Raw genomic sequence first — 22542 nt, 5'->3', positions numbered from 1 at the left:
AGTGCGCAGGACGCATCCTAGTGAACACTTTGGAATACTGACATGGGATTGCCAAATCATTTCCTTGCCTGGGAATGACGTCCTCTCCAGCACGGCTCGGTTATATTTAGAGCCTATATATAGTGGAGTCGCCCCCTAGGCTTTGTTGACTCTGCAGCAGGCAGCGGCAGGAGATCACCATACTGAGAGGAAGACGTCCAGAAACTGACACCATGTGACCTACATACTTTCATTTGAAATTAAACTGACTCTGGGCGTTTAACCACGAATATAAAATTATCACACCTGGCTTCCAGTGAGGTGCAATGCAAATAAAAACCAAACAAAAATAAACCCTTTTGTACTTGCAGAATATAAAGAATAAAATTCACAACAGTATTGAGGGTTTATATAAATGTACAGTGATTAATTAAAACATGAGTGGCACATTTATATAAGACATGCAAAAAAAAATTTGTGGCCATATTGCGACACAGACTCGAGTGATATGCCCCAAACCGGTTGAAATCCTCAGCTATGCTTTCTGGGTAAAGTGCGCCCCGGTATCCGCCCATATTCGCTTAAAGGAGGCCAACCTGAGCAGCTAGGCCGGACGCTGGATCAAATGGAAAGTTCAATCGATTAATTTTACCCACTTTTTTTTTTTCCTCGCATGTACCCTTGCTTTGCTTCTCGGAGGGGAAAACAAAAAAAAAGAGAAAAGACGAGGTAGACCGACGTAAATGCGGGCGTTTCGGTGTGAAATAGGAAATGCAGAGATCGTGTGAAACGAGAGGATTATCAGCTTGACTTCTTTTGGTCGCTACTTTCGGACGCGGAACTCCACTCGCTAAAAGGTAAAAACACACGGATAAGATTCATACATGTGGCGGGATTTGAGGTGGTGGTGGTGCTTGGGGGGGGGGGGAAGATATGTGGCGACGTTTTGCTCTGTTATTCAGTAGATGTGTCCGTGTGCCCGCTGTGGGACTACCGGACCGTGTCATTGTAGTGGAAATGTTCATTTTCGCTGTGAGTGCAAACTACGCCCAATTGTTAACCTAACGTCTGGCCCTGCAATGCAGACCTTTGGGCTAGCTTGTCAATGGCGGCTCCACCAGCTGCACCCTCACCCCAGTTTTTGAATGAATGGTGCCGAGTTTGTACAGACAGACGACGTGAGACGTTACCACATTAATGAATTACACTCTTAAACTACGCTAGGTTAGCTCACAGGGGGCTAGGCGGCTCACTTTGTGAGGGCTGTGGGCTAGCTCCAGATGCTAAAGCTAGCTAACAGCAGCCCGGTTATTTAAACACAGCAGCACTCGGGAGGGTTTTTTTCCCCCCCCCACACATGCCAAATCTGGCAACCCTGCGGGCATAGAGCAGTGGATTTAAATCAAATTCCTTTCGACTTTTAATCCTGTTCTGGGTGTTTATTACAGCGCAGAGGGGTTTCATTGAAAAGTAGGGGAGGCCTGTTTTAAAACCCTCGGCTAATTGACATAAGCGACTAACTTATGAAGTAGCCCCAATATCTGTGTGGCTGCTAATTACTTGTCGCCATGCTGCTGATTCTGCTGGTGTGAAATTGTTTGAAAAGGTAGTTTGCATTGGGATTAACCTTGTTTTAGTGATGTAGTAAATGATAATAATAATAATAATAATAAAAAAAGGTGTCTACACAATGCCATCCAGATGATGTCAACATAAAGCAAACAGCGCCCATGACTGGCACAGCCACATTATAAGGAGATTAATGGGCCATTTAAACGCCCCAGCAGCAAAACTTCATACCACAATTTAGGGCAACAAACTGTGTTGTACAGTGTGAATATGTCAGATGTTTTACTGAATGTGACTCATTGTTGAACCATTAATTACTTGCACGCCTTCATTGAATTTAAGAGCATCATTAGGAATGAGGTGGAGGAGGCATGTTGTTTCTCGTGTTCATCTGTTTTGATGTTATTTTTGTATATCATGATGTTGTGTCATGACTTTTGTGATTTAATAACATTTTAACATCTTATTGCCACCATAGCCATGTTTCTCTTATAAAATTGACATTGGTTTCAGTGGGTCTTCCTAGTATAATGAAGGTGAAATAAAATAATTAAATGCATCCTAGCTGAAAACTTGTATGTAATGTACCACATTCAGTGACTCAAAGGTACTTTCACTGCCTTTTATGAGATGAAAAGTGTTGATATTTCTCCTGGTATGGCAAGCATGTGGCAGACAACTTTGAAATGTCTCTGGGACGGCCTGTGACACTGTCAGTAATCTTATCTGCTCAGGTCCAGATAAGATTGTTTCCTAATGGACACAACTGCCTCGCTGTAATATGTGTAAAATCACAGTCTGTCTTAGATGTCATATATATAAAGTACTGCTCATCATGGGAGCATTTTTAAAAGTGTCAGGTTCACGAACAACCCTTAAGTGAACCTCTGTCTTCAGATACCTATCAAACCACATTCTGGTTTTTGTTTGTTTAGAAAAGGTAATAATGTTCGGTAAAACTCCTCCCTGACTGCAGGCTGTGCAGAGCTGTGAGCAGCATGCTCCGTAACTTCTGAAAAGGCCAGCTGCCACTATTGACGGGTGCTCCTCCACAAAGCAGACAGCAGAGAGCCTCCCAGTCGCTTGTCAATTTTGGAGCCTTAATGTAATGTCATAGATTTGTGCCTGGGGTTAGTTTCTGCTGTGCGACTGCCACATAGAAAACAACACTGAATGTGTTGCTGGATTTAGACATTTGATTAGCGATTCATAGCTTGACTGAATTTCTTTTACTTCACTACCTTTTATTATTTGTGGTATGAAGTTATTTCTGTGCCACCGTCACAGTTTTGTTGATTGAATTCCTTTCAAAACAGGACTTCATCAACATTTAATCTATTTTCAGGGCTTTTCCTGAATTCAATAACAGTTTTCACAAAAAAAGTTTTTATGTTTCCTTATTTGCACATAATCTCTTGCAGTTGAATCATCATATTTATTTTGTGGTGATTATAGTTTCCTCTCCAAACTCCTCTTCATTACTAATGTGGGCATTTTCTAAATGAAAAGCAAAACAAACATGGGGGTATGAAATCTAATTTTCCAGTGAATCAACAGTGTTTTAAAAAAAAAAAAAAAAAGTAGCTGAGGCTTTCTTCCACATAAGGCTGTAGGAGTTTTCTCAGTAGAAGTGATGTTGATGCGTTACCATTTTCTCACTCTGCCAGCACTGAGAACACAGATCCCCGTGAACTGACAGCTTGTCAGACTGAAATGGAGAGCAGCAAATGGAGCTGGTTGACAAAATGGTTTTAAGCGACAATTCAGTGCTTTAAAGAGACTTTTAATGCGCTGATGGAGCACTAGATGAGTTGATGCTGTGCCAAATGACTGCCTGTGTGAATATCTGAATAAAGCTTCTTTTTTCTTTTTGGTCCCACAGGTGAATCATGACAGAGTATAAGCTGGTAGTGGTGGGAGCTGGTGGCGTTGGCAAGAGCGCACTTACTATTCAGCTCATCCAGAATCACTTTGTGGATGAATATGACCCCACCATTGAGGTAAAGGAACTTTGTGTGCATGGATATACATGTGGAAGTCTGTAACCATGTGCGTGGTTTTATGTGCATTTCTGATATGGAAGCAGCAGTAGAAGAAGCTACTCTAGAAAAAGAAAAGGAGCTGCAGCAGGTTCTTCTGGTTTACGTCTTAAAAAGACACCAAACAGGTTTTTAATTACTTTCCTCGCAGGCCTGTCTGCTTTCTCAGGGGGCCAGCCTCTTCTGAGTGAACACAGCCTCACTATGATATCAATCAATTATTGATGTGCTGTTGCAGGTTAGAGCTCCACTAAAGATTATTTGAATCCAAGATAACATCTGAAACAATAGCCGCTCGCTGGATCAGACGGTAATTATTTGTGTGGGATCAGGCTGAGCACGGCCATCAGCGTGATGAAAAGCTGGAGAGCTTTGACACAGTGGAAACTGGGACCTCCAATATAATTCGAGGTCTGCTGGAAACAAGAGGGCCCTGTGACAGTTGGAGTAGGGCAGTAATTAAGTGTCCTCCTGTGACGTCTTCTGGCAAAATCATGTGGAAATAATCATGTCACGATGAGGCCATGTAAACACTTCTGTTTTAATAAAAATAAAGCTCATCATGGAGACTTTATAAGTAACTTTTCACCACAGTTCACAGAGCTTAATATTTGTTTTGTATTTTATACAAATATATATATATCTGCATTTATTTTGATTATTGTGATATTATCATTTAATTATCTAGCCAGTAGTATTGTTGAGTATCAGGAAAAACTTGCATAAAAGCTGTTACTCTATTTTATCACGTAGGCCTGTCCTGATAACTGACTTTTGTTGGATGATTGTGATAAACTTTCATTGTTATCTTAAGACCATTTTATGCCACTGAGATGGAACATGGCTTAACAGTGCAAATATACCATTTCAAACAGCAATTCACTTTAAATTCCTGATATGCAGACCGAATGTGAGAAAAATACTCGAGTCTTACAATGGAGGGAAAAACCTGCCTGCTATTCTGTCATCATGTCAGCTAAAATGCATTCAAACACAACATAAAATATGTATGATAAGTCATACCATAACTCCTGTGACAGGCCTAATACCATATATTTGTTTTAAATGAGTTCATAAAAACCTTAAATATGAATCAAAATTAAATTATTCTTGCATCATATCATCCACAACGGTCTCTTATTTTTATTAAGCTGCGTATTTGGATGCTCTTTCGACCAAAACGCAGTCATTCTGATCGCTTTCTGACCTCTTCCTCCTTCAGGACTCCTACAGAAAGCAGGTAGTGATCGACGGAGAGACATGTCTGCTGGACATCCTGGACACTGCAGGTCAGGAGGAGTACAGCGCCATGAGGGATCAGTACATGAGGACAGGAGAGGGCTTCCTCTGTGTCTTTGCCATCAACAACACCAAGTCCTTTGAGGACATTCACCACTATAGGTGAGCTGAACGACTGTAGGTCTGCATTCTTTGGACCCTCTGTGAAGGCAGTGCTGTAATTACTGTTCAAACAGGGTATTTCAGGATGGCCTAAAGGTGTGAGGCACTGACTGTGTTTTATCTCAATGACAAAAACAAACTGACATTTAAAAAAAAAAAAAGATTTTATGTGGTGGTTTGATGGTTACATCTGTTGCCCCCTCACTGCTCTGCACCATGTGGTTCATGTCTGACGAGCTTTTGAAATGTGAAGGTGACATTCTGACAGGCAGAGTTTAGAAGAAAAAAAACTTCAGCTGCAACTCCCTATAAATTGATAGTGACAACATTGTAGGACTCAGTTTCCATGTTTGAATAAATGAAAACAAGTTTGACGAAATCTGGCACCACATCAGAACAGGCAGAATAATGCATGATACATGTATGCGAATGGGTTGCAGCACTGCGCAAAATGAAGTTATTGTAGGTACTCAGGCTGGGAGATAAAATTGACGCCTGACGATGACGAGCTTAAAACATTTTTTACTGTTCTGGATACGTCTAACAGCGTATCACGGAACAGAAATAAATGTGACAACAGCCAGTCAGTGTGTAGTTTTTGGCTTGCCTGTTAAAGGACGCAACCATTTTCCATATTTTCTTCGCTCATATCACCCAGCCCTACTCTAAACAGGTGAATGCTTTTCACTCTCACTTGGATTTAAGTAAATTAATGTCTATTGTGTCTGTCAATGTCCAGAGAACAGATTAAGCGGGTGAAGGACTCCGAAGATGTCCCCATGGTGTTGGTGGGGAACAAGTGTGACCTCCCGTCCCGGACAGTGGACACCAAGCAGGCTCAGGACTTAGCACGCAGCTACGGCATTCCCTTTATTGAGACCTCAGCCAAAACCAGACAGGTGAGAGTGCACCCAGAGACTGCCACGCCTTTTTGATCGCTTTAACTTGTCAGTCTGTCACTGAACAGCTGGAGTACTCCACTGCAGGTCTGTACAGCATGTTGAATGGTGAGAAGCTGCATGTGGTCTCAGGGGGATTATTGGCTTGATGGACACAGCAGTCCTTCTATAATTTCACTTTGAATCAAATTGTATCACTTTCCCAGGGAGATGTAGCTCATTATGAAAAGTGTCCCTGCATAGGCTTGATAATCTTTTGCACTTGGATCACAGGGAAAATTTCAAGTCTTGAGTCATGTGGTGCTGTTGATTTGTGTTACATTCAGTGGCGCTAATGGTCTTGTTTATAATAATTTTGCTTGGAAATGTCTCGGGCAATGCGCTGCACATCGTTAAATCCTCTTGGTTAATTGAATATTTTATTTATGGGTGATAATGTAATCATTGCATGCTACTCTGTCATGGACATGTGAAATTGTATCATCATTAGGGCCGTTTTCAAAGGACCCTGCATTATAAATAATCAGCAAATCAGTAAATTTGTGTCAAAGAGTCTGCATGAAAGGACAAACAGTCGGTAATTACTCAGGGGGGGTTAATGATTCTGCTTACTGGTTACTGTGACTGGGTGCTGGAAGATTTGCCGTGGCGTAGACGCATCAAATGGTGTGTGTGTGCGTGTGTTGTGAGCATGGCGTTAGGTGGCTGAACGGCTGACGCAGTGATCTGTAAACACATCCTTTCTTGACCTGGGGGTGAATCATGGATCCTTCTGGTGCGGGGGAAATTAATGACACAATGACTGATTTCTCTGTTCACCTATTCCCACCTACAATAATTCACTGTCCGTATCACGCTGCTGTTGTTGGACCAGCAGCAACTGTCTCTTGCTTTCAAAGTCACAATACTTTCCAGATCTCAATGACGTTCTCTGACTTCTCTGGGAAATCTGCCACACGATGTTAAATAAGCTCTTCATGCATGTACTTATTTTTAGGCTAGACGGTTAAAGTGATGCTCCACCAGATATTTTTATTAACACTCACCCACTGTGGGCTGAAAAGGTGCCGTTTCTTTGTAAATGTATACATTTGTTTTGTTTCTATGTTTTCTTTTTTTTTTTAAGTTAAGTTTTAAATGGATTCCACTGAAAATTAAATATAAAAATTCTCAACCCACTCGTGCTCCGTAATCCACCTCTTCACTGTCCTTGTGTGCGCACAGCATGGTGCAAATAATACAGCTACATACACTCTGTCAGAAATTGAAAAACTGCAAAAGCACAACACACAAACAGTGTAGCCAGATGCATTTTGCAATAACGGTAATTTTCATACTATACTGAATAGGTCAGGACAATACGGCCTTCGAAAATATGTGTTTTCAGGCTATATTGCAATACATGATGCGTATCTTTTAATATATCTTCACCTCATAAATGTTTGGACTGGGCAAAAATCTAATTTCACAATATTTTCGACCAAATATCTTGATAATATAACAATATTGTAGGGATTACTATAGATACTTTCACACATAAATAACACCATGAAGTTTTTGCTTATAATCATCAGAAGTGTGGCTATAATGACAAATATGGACCCTCAGTGTTTATTTTTTCCTATTAGCTTACATATATTTTAATTTCATTTCGTCATGTTATTTCAAATCGTATACCTCGTGATTTCAACATCACAGCTTCTCAGAACGTTTGGTTGGAGACCTAATTTCCCTCTCTGGCCTTTTCCTTAAGCAGTTAGTCTGCCCGGCACGCAACACTGTACATAAAATAAACAAAGAGAGGATGTCGGACCGGTCTGACCACCGCATCTCACTATATATATCTTTAAACATGGCTGACAATGTCAGAAGGGAAAAAAAAACAAGTTTTGCTGACGTGATATAACTCTGCAATGCAAATTAGCCACCAGTTGACAATTCAGCAGAGACTGGTGTGACGTCACAGTGATTAGTTCAAGTAGTACGCTTAGAAAATTAAGTCAGGTTAATGTTACGCAGCCTTAAAACCAGGAGAAGACTACACCTTTTCCATGTCATGATATAACAGTATCTGAAATCTGAGACGATGGATGGTCTCATATCAAGAAGAAAAATATAATAATGATTTATTGCCCGGCCTTAAAACTGCGTCCCAGATGTATTTTAAGATGCGTTGATACTTTTTCGTTATACCATGTGAACTTGTCACCATTCAAATTAAATCTAGTCACTGCTAATTTCACTGAGCTGAAGGAAACGTCGAACATTTTCAAGGCTTTCAGGAGGTGAGTGTTCGGTATTCACAGGACAGGCTGTGGGGTGGAGTATCAGTCTATGTAGATAATGATGATGAGGATGGCCAGACATTGTTGGTAGACCCCACCTTCCTTTTTTTTTTTTTGTATCTGTAAGATGTAACACATGCACCAACACAGTATGTCCTCCTGTATTCCTCAACATTGAGGGAAGTTGTGTCTTATACTGCAGAGAGTGGAAGATGCCTTTTACACTCTGGTACGGGAGATCAGGCTGTACCGGCTCAATAAGCTCAGCAAGGAAGAAAAGACTCCGCGCTGTGTCAAGCTTAAAAAGTGTGTTGTGATGTGAAAGGGGTAAGTGTATGCAGCCGTGCGCCCACCAGCTCTGTGTGTCTTTGTGTGTGTGTGTGCGCGTGTGTGTCGTTAGTGGGTACTGTGGAGAGAGGAGGCGCAGTGAGAGCTGGTGCTTCATGGATTCTCAAAGCTAACCTGCTGGTTTCTACTTGGGCTGTGGTGAAGCTCTAACAGGCGGCTGAATCAGATGATTTCTTCCCTTTTTTTCGGTATCTCTTTGTGTCATGGCTGATTATTATCTAAGGTCGTTTTCACACTGGCTTCTTCTGAACGTGACTCGTCTCTACCTTCTGCTAACCCCGCTGGTCTGCTCTCCAATTTTGCTCTCAGGTTGCACAATTGATGGAAGTATCACTGAAATTGCAATATGCAAAATAGAGCAATATCTAAATGTGAAACAAACAGCATTATAATGTAGCGCTGCAGTGATCCTCTGATCTACAAATGTCGGTCTTAAGATGTAAGAAAACAAGTTGTCACATCATGATTTTAAGTTTTTTTTTTTGTTTTTTTTTTCAGTGAAAATTACAACTTTGATGCAAAAAGGATAATTTCCAGTGATCATGATCATATTGTAATATCTGTCAACATAATTGCAATCATGCAGACCTACTTTGTTCTGATCTCCTGGGTATATTATCTTTGTTTCCACAAGCAAATTATGACAGCCCATGTAAGAATGGATACCGACGTAAAGGCAACCACACAATTGGCTGAAAATCATACTTTAAAACAACAACAAAAAAACCCAAGGGCATGGCATCAAGTCTGGGTTTTTATTCTGTACTTATCCACCAGTGAGATATTTTATCTGTCCCATTCTGTTGGTAAAAATACCACAGAAACAAACATGTCTTACTGAGCAAACTGGATTGCGTTCAGTCACACTGCAGTTGGCCTACAGCCGATCAGACCGACTCGTTCAGGTTGACTTAGATTCCCTGTCTGTACTTGTGTTCAGATGAATCGCTCGTGTTATCACATTTTCATGCAAATCGTTCCCAGATCAGATACCAGTGCGAAAGCGTCCTAATCTTCTGAAATCATCATAAAGAGAGGGGTATATGGGCCGGTGAGCCAATGTTTATGTGTGTGATTTAAAGGAGATGATGGTGAATGTGGGAGCAAATCATGTGCTGATATGTTTCCAGAGGATGTGGTTCAAGAAACTGGCAGAACGAAATTTTCTGCCAGAAATTTTGTGTGTGTGTTGGTGAGAGTTTTTCTTTTCAAATCCCTTTTTTTATTCGTTCTTCTCTCCTCTCCTGCTGTCCTAAAGTCAACCTGACTCTTCACGCTGCAGATTCATCAGGACATTCATCGCACTAAACAAACTGTTCCAGCACTCAACAGACACTAGCTGCATTTACATTGAGCCTTTTCATTCATTAATAATCGGAATAAGATCTCTGCAACAAAGTAAAAGCCTCATTTAAACACAACAGTCGGACAAACATAATTTGGTCCAAACGATGTTTTATAAACTCAAACGACTTCAGATGTTTGGAATAACGCACTTGGCGTTTTTGACTTGAATCAAAGCTATTCACCTGAGGAAGATGTGTCTCCTCTTTAATTTGTTGCTTTTCAGAGTTTTCTGCCACTTTTCTGAGTGTTGCATCCTTCCCAGAGGAACCGCCTTCAAATAGTTTGTTTATTAGTTTCGTGAAGATAAACAGAAGGCTCGCCTTCTGTCCAATAACTCTGTTAGAGGAGTATTTTTACAAAACTGTTGCTTGAGTGCAAACCCCCAGCAGTAAACCAGTACTCATGCCAAGCCAGTCCATCTTTTTCCAAGAGTTTGCTTGTGTTGGCTGAGCACATGCAGACTATTGCAAATGTAAATGGGACAAATTCTCCTGACATTTTATTCAGCAACGATTTGAACCACGTAGGAGTTGTAAATCTGGATTGATCACGTTTTGGAGGGAAAATAAAATGGCTCGTTTAAGTGCAGCTACTGTCTGTGTTGTCGTCAGTGGAAACACTGCTGATGTTTATGCTCGACATCAGAGTGGAGTTGGATCTGTACTATATTAAACTGTCTCACATGGCTGATGTTCACTTTACAGTAAATAAGTTACAAATAAGTTTGAAAACTGATTTTACCAATGCTAAATTTGGAGATTTAAAGCAACATTATGTATCACTGTGACGGTACAGTGTTTTGTACGGGCGTCTTGAATGCTGTCTGTATCAGCCACTCTGCCGCCATCACCTGTTTCTGCACTATGTAACTTCAGTGAGAGGGTCGGATCACAGCGTTACTACATGTTTACATCAACATACAAGTTTTCCAGCCAAAACATTGTTATGACACATTTTACACAGACCAGGGATTTACAGACTTTTACGGACTGTGGGAGGGACAAATCGCACAAAATGCCATTTCTAGATAATGTTGCTTTAAGTTTGATTTCTGGTATTGAATTGGGTAAGAAAAACTGCCATAGATATAAAAAATGTTGGTAACTTAATTTGTGTCGGTGGCAGTAGCATTGCCCTTTTAAATTCAACAGCCTTTAAAACGTCACCTCAGAATCAGAGAATATTGTCAATCCTTCACATTTTCTCAGGTGGTATAATATTTATTGGATGATTATTTGTATTCTGGTGTGGAAAATGGTTACCTGTTACTCAAACAATAACCTCTCTCTTTATTTTTTTCCCCCCCACAGGGCGTTGATGATGCCTTTTACACATTAGTGCGAGAAATCCGGAAGCATAAGGAGAAGATGAGCAAGGAGGGCAAAAAGAAGAAAAAGAAGTCCAAGACAAAGTGTACACTTATGTGAATAATCACCCCTTTTCAAGACAGACTTAAAAAAAAAAAGAAAAAAAAAACTATGTTGAACAGTTAAAGTAATACATTTTGTACATTACACTAAATTATTAGCCTCTTTCTCAATACCCACCATACTGAATACTAAACCTGACCCAATATCTCTGCCTTTCTGTTATTTGCTACTCGGACACCAATAAGCTTTATTTTTTTCAGTTTAGTGCCAGTTGCCCACATGTGTTGGTCCAACAGCCTGTTTTTTTTTTTTTTTTTTATTTGAATAGGATGATGTCAATCTGATTTTTTTTTTTTTCTCTATAACGGCGGAGCTGTGAGCTAATTGCATCACAACTCATGTATGACAAATTATTCATTAACAATTTACTGTTTTTTTGTTTTTTTTTTCCTTTGCTTAAAAGGTCATGACTTGCAAAAAGTTCTGTAATGCCCTTTTTAAGTATGGGATGCCAAAGAAACGAGTTTTCATCCCGATTTTTACGTCGACAGTACAGATATGAAGAAAGGACCAACATTCAGCCAGATGAGATCCAAATGTCCCAGCCACTGTGTAATTTCCCATCTCTAATGACCTCTAGGTATGACTTAGTTATGTCACTGATATAAGTATGCATGCAAACTCCTACTCTTCTCCGAATGTTTTAACACCCTAATTAGCTATTAATTAATTTTCAATTTGTCAATGCTTTGTACTGTGTGGGGAGTGATTTCATGCCTACATGAGACATTTGTTTTTCTTCTTTCTTTTTGCATGCGTTGTGTCCTTAAAGACATGGGTATTGCAAATCTGCCTCTGGTTGATGTGTTTTTGAAAAGAGCCAGCAACAAGGAACTCTGACCCAAGCGGACATCATACAGTTTTTCAGGTTTATATAAAGTAATCAGTACTTGGTTTTTGTGAGAAGGAAATCAGCCACTTCTTGCTTGATTTAATGACACATTCAGAGATCCAGATTTTTTTTTTTTTTCTCTCTCCACCCGTTTTGTGATAATATTAAAACGGGACTAACAGCCAGGTTTTGTGTTGGCCGTGCAGAGTCGGTTTATGTTGCAGGGATTCACGCCTCCTCACAATCGAATGTCTAACAGCTTTTTTTGACCTCACTGGTCACCTTTCCTGCTTTTTTTTCTCTTTACTGTAAACTTATTGACTGCAGGATCATTTTTAATTCATCCTGACAATAATCATTTCATTGCTGCTTGTTACAAAACAAACTCTCCCTTCGACATCCTCCTGATTGAGGCTAACATTTTAATCTTTATTCAATGTTGCTAAATTTGAGGATTCATGATTCTTCAGTAGCCGTGGAGGTGTCATGCCTTACACATTTCCTAAGCTGTTGGCTCGTTCGCTTGCGACTAGCCAGAAAGCAGATTGCAACTTTTTTTTGTTTTGTTTTGTGCTTTTTTTTTTTTTTTTTTTTTTTTTTTTAAAGCTGCTTTCAGGAATATTTCTCTTGGTGTGGTGTCACAGAGGTTGTTCCATATGTTGTCCAAATGGATTTTCAAATTCTTCCTTTAGCAGAGCTTCTGAAAGAGTCTTTTATTGCGGAAGAATTTCCTAAAGTGTTGAATCTGTTTTGGTGTACTGCCTTTCAACAGAAATGATTGTCCAGCAAAGTTAATTTGTCATTTTCTCTCTCACAAAGCTCGTGTATCGTGGTGATGTAACTGGAACTGATGTTTGTAAATGAGGCAATAATTTGCCATAAAATTGGTTTTTAGAGAAAATTGTCTGAATTTATATTAAAAAAAGGCCAAGTTTTCCTTCCAAGGTCAACACATAATTCACCATTTCCATCATATTTACACGCTGTTCCCCCGGGGATTTTGTTTTGCCTTTTATGTTTGCATTAGGTGCTACATTTAGACGGTAGAAAGAGCCGAGACAACATTTGCTTTGTCCTGCGTGTGTGTGTGCTCGAGAAATACACAAAATGCTCTTTTAGCGGAGAGATGTTATTGACACAGAAAATCCAGACATGACACATTTTTGCTTTCAGGAGTAATGAATTTTGACCCAATTTATTATTACCTCTCTCTTTTTTTTTTTGTTTTCATGAAGTAGATAATAACTGTTAATGCAATTTTAATTATGGAACCCTCTTGTTAACAATACTGTTTCAAAAGTAGTTTTACTGAAATGTTCCTCTTCCTTTATTGCGTGCCAACAGCTGATTTCTGAAATGTATCATTTATACCTGGATCATATTTTAACAACCTTTGTATAGTTGTGATACTGAAAGGTGCATATTTTGTAAATTGTGCTTCATTTCGTTGGTGTGTCTAAATGAATGTTGCTTTAATGGAGTTTCACTCCGCTCTGTGTATGTGACTAGAGAGTGTGACTGGGTCCAGGTCTAGGGAAGTGAATGAATGACCACTTTACAACACACCTGTTGTGGGCAGTGTAGAGTGGTGATCTGATCTCAAATGAGTCTATTTTTTGCCATGAATCTCACCACTCCTATTTAATGTGTAATAAAGAACAAAGTAAAGAGGAACGTCACTTTGTCCGTCCTTCTTAAAACTGTCTGCGACCCCCAAATATGTGAGTTTGCATACAAGTTGTTTTTTTTTTCCTCCACTATGTGTGAAGATTGTGTTAATCTCCCCAGCAGGTGGCACTGCTCACTCATAGGTCTCAACTTTTAAAGACCACAAAATCTATGAAGGGGCTTTTCTCCAGCTGCCCACACTCCCGAAGAAAGTGAGCCTAGATTTAGTTTTTACAAGTCGTCTAAAAAACAAAAACAAAACAACAACCAGTAAGTGACCACTAAATGTGTTCGTTTTGGAGCGCACGAAAATAGACAGGGAGCATTTCTGCTTAGAGTGCCATTGTTTTAAAATGCATGAGCCAGAGAGAGGAAATCATTTCATGCCTTGTCAAGTTGATTATCTTTCAAGATTTAAAGGAAATGAATCGAGTGAATCATCGAGATTAACATAAAGCAACAGTTTAATTTCACAAGGACGCCCGCAGCCAGGGGAAATATTTAAAGTGACGAAGCTTGTTGTAGTTTTGTGACTTATTATAGTAAATAAATTATTTTTCCAGTTCTGCACAACAGAGGGATTAAAAAGTACCAAATTATCGAGGTGTTAAAAAAAAAACTTCTGAGAAGTTTGAGTGAGCTTAAATGTCATAAAATGATACGTTCAGTCATCAATATGTCCAATTTGTTTCTCATAAGGTTGTACAGGTAGGAAATGGAGGGTGTCCAACACTACAGCAGGTAGGATCATGTATTAAACTTTCAAAATATAAGCTACAGCAGCTATCTTTGCAGAAATGGGAATATTATATATATATATATTAAGGGAATATTTGTGTTGTGAAACTATAATCAGATTAATAATTACTTTATATTATTAAGTCAAAGTTTTGGCTGCAAAGGTTGTTGTAGCATTTGTTAATTTGTGAAGATATGTAAATACCACCAGTTTGCTGTAAAGTGCAACGAGGGTTAATGTTATAATTCAGCCAAAATAATAAACACACAGCTCTTGGAAACAGACATGACAGTACAGACTCATACAGTGAGCAGAGACACACCTGCATGTACCGTTTGTTCTGAATGTAACATGAGTTCACGTCCCTGCTGTTGAACCTGCTGGACTTACACATCTAAAACTGCTCAACACTGCAGAAAAAGGGTTTGTGTGTCCGTTCATTATAAGAGGATTATTTTAGGATTTATTTTAAAGGGGCATTCTGTTAGATGTGGCCAAAGTTCTAGTTCCAAAAATGAGCTGATGTGAAGAACAACTGTGTCGGTGTGATGCCAAAAACACTGAAGTTAGCATGCTAACCAGCGAGCACCAAGCCGTCATATATCGTCTTCTAATACGTAAACAAAAATGAAACTCGCCAAAACACTCTTGGTGTGTCTTTCTGCAATCATCTCTGGTTTCCTCAAAATACATCAGTTCAATGAGTAAGACGTGAGAATATTCAGGCTCTACACGTCGCTGCTGACGTCCGACTCTCTGCTGTTACTCACTTCCATGCCTGTCTTCAAACATCTGTCATATGAGTTTGCGGCACCGCCAGACTCCAGTCGGCTAATAGACCCACACAGCTCCATCGCCAACTCAGTTAATACCAGCTACAGCAGAGATTAGCAAGCCCAGTTTCATGAGCAGCAGCAAGTTGTTGTGCTGCCCCCTGTAGTTTTGGCGCCACCTGTGTTAGAATTCTCGCCATTTCTCAACCAATGACACCTTTAAAAGGTTACTGCAGAGTTCTGCTGCAACATCAGGTCCACTGAATCCTAAACCAGACGCTTCTCAGTGAACCTGAGCATGAATTTATAAGTTGAATTTCACATTTTAAATGAAGTGACAACCTTGTTAAACAAACTGATTTAAATTCATGTTTAATAATGATGTGTGGTGTTGGTTTAAGACCTTTGATTTACGGATTTATCCATGACAGCACATATGAAACAGATGCTCAGTCTCCTCTGTCAGACACTGAACCCGACATCAACACCAGCACGACTCATTCAGGGTTTTAAAAGGACGGCTGGAGCTTCGCTGTGATTATTTTTGTTTGTGTTTATAATGGTTTCCCTTTCTTTAACTCCGACTGTGACTGACATGGTTTCAACTTACTTTGCAGAAGGAAAAAAAACAAAACCTCAGGCTCATTTACTCGTTTTTCAGTATTAAACAACAAAGGGAACAGCTCCAGAGATGTTTAATTCTGCCAGCGAAGGTAATCCATAACTTTGAACGAGAAGCCAAGAGTGTTTTGCAGAGTAGCATCAGAATACTAATACCGGGCTATAAACTTGAAAGAAATTCTGTTCACTTTCTTATTAATGTGTAAATTCCTGCTTCTATTTTCTGCATCTTAAAGAACAACCTCTGTTTTTTTTTTGGCCACTTTCAGTGTTTTCCCGTCCAGACTGAAATGTTCAACTGTTCACTGTGGCAACATTACGACCCCTTTCTTTCAAGAAAAGCAAGACTTGTGGTCGACAAAGTTAATCTTCACTGGGAATTACACGAATATTCAGACATTGTTTTTCAAAAACAAGATACAAGAGAACAATACAATGCCAGTGGTGAAAGAAGTCTTCTTTTACTGAGCTATAAGAGGGTTCTAAGAAGGTTCTTATTGTGCAGTAAAATAGTCCCTGTGTGATCTTTTTAGATTAAAGTGTATGTTTCATTTTACTGCAGTAGAAGCTAATTTAACTACCTAACGCACAGTCAGGTAGTTTAATCAACAGCAGTGCATCATATCTTAAGGGATCATCGTGTGTTTGCCGTGTCGCTGTCCTGTGACAACCACCTTTCTCTAAAAAGTCAAAGGTTTTTACAAGAAGAACAGCCTGTTTTCAGCTTCGTGACGATACATTTTCCAGCTAATCCAAGAGGGTTTTTAAAAAGGTCATTAAGCTTCAGACGTGGGAGGATTTTCTCGACCCGTGGAGGGAACACGTAATCCTCCTGTTCTTCGCAAACATTTAGATTGAACACTTTTAGAGATGCTAAATGGTTTTTCATTGGACGGTAAAAAAGTGAGATGTCGTAGTTTGGATGTGAATGTACCTTGAATTTGTACTTACACAGTTATTGTGTAATGTAATGTAAGGAAGATAATGTACCTGTAGCAGATACAGAAGATGATAGAGACCGTCCAAAATGATGTGAAACAGTAACAGACACTGGAAAGTTATTAAAGTCTGTACAGTGTTATAATGGGGCTGTAAAATCTGTCTTATTGCTCCTTTAACTGGAGTCTGACTCACGCATCAGATAACTTTCTTAAATGTTCACCTATTTCAATTTCGTGCCGCTCTTGCTCTTTTTTAAAGGCACATTATGTCATTTCTGCCTCAGTCAGTCAAAACAGTAGCCATTTTTATTCTGGGCAGCAAGCCGCCAATTCGGCCATCCTTTTTGCGGCTAGGTCCACGAATTTAGACAGACCGCGGTATTTTGGGGGTCTGCCAATATGACGCCTAGGAGGGTACGCTTTTTGCCACCTCCATTAGTGTGTAAATCCAAGTCGTCGATGTCCCAGCAACTGTGCGAGATGGGCGGAGGTGTCGATGACATGCATTTTTGTGCAACCCACAGTCGGGGACTTTTAAAACCAGGAATCAGCTGATCACAGCAGTCAGTCCATCACTTGGCGTCTGCTCGTGTTTCTTGTTCTCCCACCATTGTTGTTCTGAAACTGACGCTGGTTTCATGGGGCTAAATATTCTTCCGATGTACAGTATATGTTGTACGTCACCGCCCAACACCGCAGTCGAGGCAATGTATTAATGTTCTATTCTTGTTATGTTTTGACATTGACGTTTCTCTAGTTGTTATGGCAGCAGGTGACTAAATTAAATCTTCAATAAAACTATGGATTTTTCAGGGAAACTTTCAACATTTGGGGTCATAAAAGTACATAACTTAGCAAAACATATGGCATTTTATGTGACATTTTAAGGCCTAACTGTTATTGTATATGCTGTAAATGTGTTCCCCTTTATTGTAGGTTGTTCAACCTCAAACTGAAGCTGCCTGCATTTAAACAAAATTGCGCCAACAAAAACAGTGTCATTATCAATATGGATGTGGAGTTTCTGGCACATTATATCCATTCGAGGTAATTCGGAGGTCAGACTGACTTTGTATTGGCACAGTTTCATTTCAGTCGCTTCCTTACCAGCCCGTATTTACTGTCGCGGTGACAGAAGTTGTCCTCTGGCTTCAGATTGTTGGAGGATGTGCTTGTTTAGTCATATTCTGTGAAGGGGGACGTCATGTAGCATCAAAGATGAGATATTTTTCCCTTGCAGATTTCCAAGAAATAAATGCCTGCTACATCAGGACCAGAGACAGTATACAAGCTTCAAAAGGACAGCCCTGTGTATGTGTCACATGCAGGCAATGCTGGGATAATTGGCTGCGAAACATTGTTTGGTGTAGAGGCAACCTGTATCGCTGTATCCTGCTTACTGTTTATTGATATTTCAGTTATGATTATCTTTAATGAATCCTTTTTTTTATGCTGTTCGCCAATTATAAATTAAAAGTGGCAACTGTTTTGTCCTAATGGCCCATTTGAGTCCTGTGTTTCCCTCATAATTATACTGCGCTGCAGAGGCAGAATAGCCTGTTTCAAAGGAAGTTAAGTTGTTTCCAAACTGTTGCTGTGAACAATAAACTATGTTAACATATTGTGACAAGCTCCATTACTCTGTCTTCTTAAACAATGGGGCTGCGGTGCCTGCCACACAGCAGCCAAGAGTGAAAAAGAGAGGAGATCTAATGAATTATGCAGAGAGAGCTTTCTCTCAGCCTGACAGTCTGAAACCAGCCTGGAGAAAATTGTAAGAGAAGTACGAGTCAGTGCAGCCATCACAAATCCCCCTCCCCTTCCCCCCGGGGACCACCGAGGCCAAGGCCTGTCAGTCAAGCGCCCCCCTCCCTAAACTGTAATCTGGGGACAGCACTGAGGAGCCTGCAGGTCTGATAAAGTGCTGAAAAGATGCCCCAGAAACCAATCTGTGGCACTCTGGGCTCCTGTCATGGAGAAAGGGTGGGGGGAAGGAAAAGACACAGCAAATGTTCCTAAATTGCTAACAACAAGCCTCAGACTGGTTCCACTCAGAAACCACACAACCCGGCCTGGCAAATCCATCTGCCTGCTCGCCCCGTGCACACTTCGTACAGAGCGAGCTCAATCAAAATCACCAGTGCTGACCCGTGTGAACGCGCGCCGAGGGCGAATTCACAATCATCAGACCGCCTGACCTCTCGCCTTGTTAGTGCACCGAGTGAGAGGATTTCCGTTTTATTTTAATGAAGCCCGGCTTCCCTCCCTGGCAGGCAGCTGAGCGCAGGGCAGCGAGACCGCGGTTTGGTAATGAGAGGCCAGAAGGTTCAGGTGTCTTCAAAACCGCAACACATAGAAGAGACTTAACACAGACGTGTTCTCACCAGCCCTGGAGGAAGCAGAGAGCCGGATGAATATTCATGGAGAGGTGATGAATTGTGTTGCCTACAGCATCGTGCCACTTTGAAAGCCCTCATGCTGCTTCTTTTATCACAGGAGGTCCTTGCCACTGAACCTCACGGGCCACAACACAGCGCCCAGGCATCCAACTACCAATTATCATCTGAGATCATTAACTTGTTATGTTGACACAAACACTGCAATTTCAGATGCCCTTCTTTATTCAAATGACCCTATTCATGAGGAGTGGCTGACTGAGTTGATTGGATTTCTTTCTTGCACGCATCGCAATCACTCAACAAGTGATGTTTGGACACAAAATTAATGAAACAGCGTGCGGCGCTTTGAACTGCGAGCGCGCCGTGTTTTCAAGATGGATAAACAAGCTCCATAATATCTTTCAAAGTATGCATCAGCACAGATTGATACAGTAATGGCATGCCGTCGAATGTTAATTCTCGGTTGCATTCAGGGCTGCAGTCTTCCTATAATGACGGTAAGTCAACAAGGCAAAGAGATAAAGGGGTGGAAGGGACGGAGGCGGAGGAGCGGCGTGGCGGGGTGGAAGGCCTGGGGATTGAGCAGCGTCATGTTCAGCGGCCCCAGACGGGTGATTCATACCAGCCTCATCACTGGCAACAGACAGGACATCCAGGCCTTTATTACCTCCATCTATCACCATCACTTCATCAATCTGAGCTCCTGTGAGCCAGCTCTCCAACCAGTCCCCAAACACCCATCCCAGCGTGCTGCTGGACAGAGATTTACACCCACCCACCAACACCCTCTCCCTCTCTCGCTTCAACACACACACACACACACAAAGCAAGAGGGATGAGCTTCTATGTCGACTTTAGACACACACAGAGCGAGCAAGACAGAGAGAGAGAGAGGGAGTGTGTAAAGGCCATTCTGCAACCAGACATGGTGTGAAGCTGTTCCCCTAAGGGCCTCCGGCTGACAGGCTATCCTGCATTCTGAAAGCCACTTACACTTCAGCCACATCATACCACCTGCTGCTGCTGCTGACCAACGTGTCGGGGAGGGGGGGAGCATCATGATGGATACACAAAGCTGAGAGAGAAATCATTAAATCATACACACTTCTCTCTCCATTAAAAAAAAAAAACAAAACACCTACAAGCTCTACCGTACATACATAACCTTTTCAGCCGGACACAATATCATGCACGTATTTCAAGTCTAATGCAATACAGTACAACAGCCCTGCAATCAAGGCAACCTTGTGTTCCTGTGGCAGAGAGGTGTTGAGTGAATTCAGGTGATTCTGAGGACTGTGATTTGTGGAGATGTTGCATCGGATTGCATTATATTTTCATGGTGCTATTCCACGTGTATTCCATGAAAAACACATTCATTTGTCAGTGTCGGTACTTCCTGACTGCCCTACCTTGTCTTGGGGCGTTCAGCCTCAGGCCCAAAGAGAGTAATCTCACGGTGGCCATTTTCCTCTGACATCAAGCTCAAGGGTGGGAAGCTCAGATGTTGCACTGCTGCGCCTCAGGTTGCAGTTCCAAAAAAACATAAGGGAATCTGAAAAAACAAAACAAAACAATTGATCAGCAACTGAAAAGATGATGGGTAGTGAAAATCTGGAAGGGCATCGGGCCATGTTAGCTAACGTTAGCATTCAACCACTTCCTGGATAACACTCCCATTTGATGACATCCAGTGGTTTTCTCTTCCAGGCTTTTCTTTCATTTTGTTATCATTTTAACTGCTTCCTGGTTTATCAGCAACTGGAAAGACGACCCATTAGCTTTAAGTTAGCTAGCGTTAGCAATCAACCACTTCCTAGCTAACATTACTGTTTGTTACACGAGTCGATAGAAACACATTATTGAGTCTAAAATCACAGTCACAACTTAAAGTGAAAGGCACTGGATGTAAGGAAATGGTATTGTTAGTCCAGAAAGACTGAATGCTATTGTTAGCTTATGAATCATTAAAGCTAAGGTCTACAATCCTGGAGACCCCCCCCCCCCCCCACAGACACCGTCAGTGCTCCGTCCAAAGCCACGCCCCCACAAACTTGAACGCGCATCTGGCAGTGAGACTCATAGACATTATATATGTATATTATGTCACAATATACGTTTATTATGTCTATGGTGGGACTCAGCAGGGAGAAGGAGATGCCGGAGCACGACGCAGCAATTCAGCTGAATTGAACACGGAGCAGATAGGAAGTAAAGCGCCGAAATAACAAACAACATCCGGTTACTTTTCAAAATAAAACACTCCGTGTTGACACCGGCCACGTCGTCTACCGTACTGCGCCCTGGCGGACTCAAACCACAACCGGTGAGGACTGCCGGAAGGCGGAGCAGAACCGGATCGGAGCCGCAACGCAGCGGACCGTATCCAGTGGCAACTGGGCCGACTCATTAGCCATTCTCATGGCTAAAAACAACACACAAATAAGCTAACGTTAGCATTGGGCTAATACGAGCTACAAACATAGCCAAGTTGGCAAACCTATATTTCATGAAAATAACAATAACAAAACAAATCATTACCTGTCCAACAGAAAAAGAGCAACCTCTGCATCACTTTTCAGGCCCTTCACATGCCCCAGTTGTTACCACTGCTAAAACACCACACTGATGTTGACTCGGTCCAACTTCTTTCTTTATCCAGAGCCTATTTTGTCGCAGCCATTTCTGCCTCAGGCTTTCTTTTCCTTGCCTTTTTAGCTGAGTGAGCTGTTACAAGTAACGCTGGCTGCATTTTCTCTGCCACTGTAACCAAATGAACGTCTTCTCCTGCAACTCCCTGTTTCTGCAGTGTGCTGAATATTTCCGGCATCAGTGAAACGTAACGTGCGCATGCGCAGAGGTGGGAGGGACAGAGGAGGCATGAAGGCATCTGACCAATCCGTGCTATTCAGGCCGAAAAGCACGCATTGGTCAGCTTTCTCTCAGTCCTGCAGCTGCCACAGAGGTCCGATAATTTTCTCCTTTTTCTGAATACATAATATATTGACTGCTCTCAGGATAGCAGGGCCATTTCACCCAGTATAACAACATGTGTTTCTGAACACCATTACAGGCTCTGGCTTTAGATATGCTGTTTTACCTTGAAATATGGCCCAATATGTTCTCTCACTGGCCATGATGGACATCAACACGTTCACGTTCCAACCCACGACTACCACATGAGTACTTAGCGCTCATGGGTTGGACCGCGCCCATCTTCAAACTCAAACTTCATTTTGATCTCAACTACCCACCTTTTAAGTTTCATGACG

General features: G+C 41.2%; 2 protein-coding genes across 4 annotated transcripts in view; one reads left to right on the top strand and one right to left on the bottom strand.

The window, feature by feature from the left end:
- LOC119023704 (ras association domain-containing protein 8) overlaps positions 1-21998 on the bottom strand; it is a 40659-nt gene extending 18661 nt beyond the window's left edge. Inside the window, exons 1-2 of one of the 2 annotated variants that reach the window (XM_037105799.1) lie at positions 21812-21998; positions 20683-20825 (exon numbers count right to left, since the gene is read on the bottom strand). The gene's annotated coding sequence lies outside the window, so the exon portion shown is untranslated. Of the gene's footprint in view, positions 1-20682; positions 20826-20930; positions 20952-21811 lie in introns of those variants that run through there. The other variant, XM_037105800.1, reaches the window with a different exon arrangement.
- kras (v-Ki-ras2 Kirsten rat sarcoma viral oncogene homolog) lies at positions 527-13803 on the top strand. 2 transcript variants are annotated; one of them, XM_037105805.1, is made up of 6 exons: positions 527-836; positions 3431-3548; positions 4810-4988; positions 5728-5887; positions 8375-8499; positions 11178-13803. In XM_037105805.1, exons 2-5 carry the CDS (start codon positions 3438-3440, stop codon positions 8492-8494), a joined length of 570 nt encoding a protein of 189 aa, XP_036961700.1. In that variant the 5' UTR covers positions 527-836; positions 3431-3437; the 3' UTR covers positions 8495-8499; positions 11178-13803. The 2 variants fall into 2 exon arrangements, with proteins under 2 accessions (XP_036961700.1, XP_036961701.1); XM_037105806.1 differs by lacking the exon at positions 8375-8499 and having other exon boundaries at positions 534-836.
- Positions 21999-22542: the final 544 nt, after the last annotated feature.

The sequence above is a fragment of the Acanthopagrus latus genome, chromosome 8, assembly GCF_904848185.1.
Source record: "Acanthopagrus latus isolate v.2019 chromosome 8, fAcaLat1.1, whole genome shotgun sequence".
Taxonomy (NCBI): Eukaryota; Metazoa; Chordata; class Actinopteri; order Spariformes; family Sparidae; genus Acanthopagrus; species Acanthopagrus latus.
This window is presented reverse-complemented; position numbering and strand designations above follow the sequence as displayed.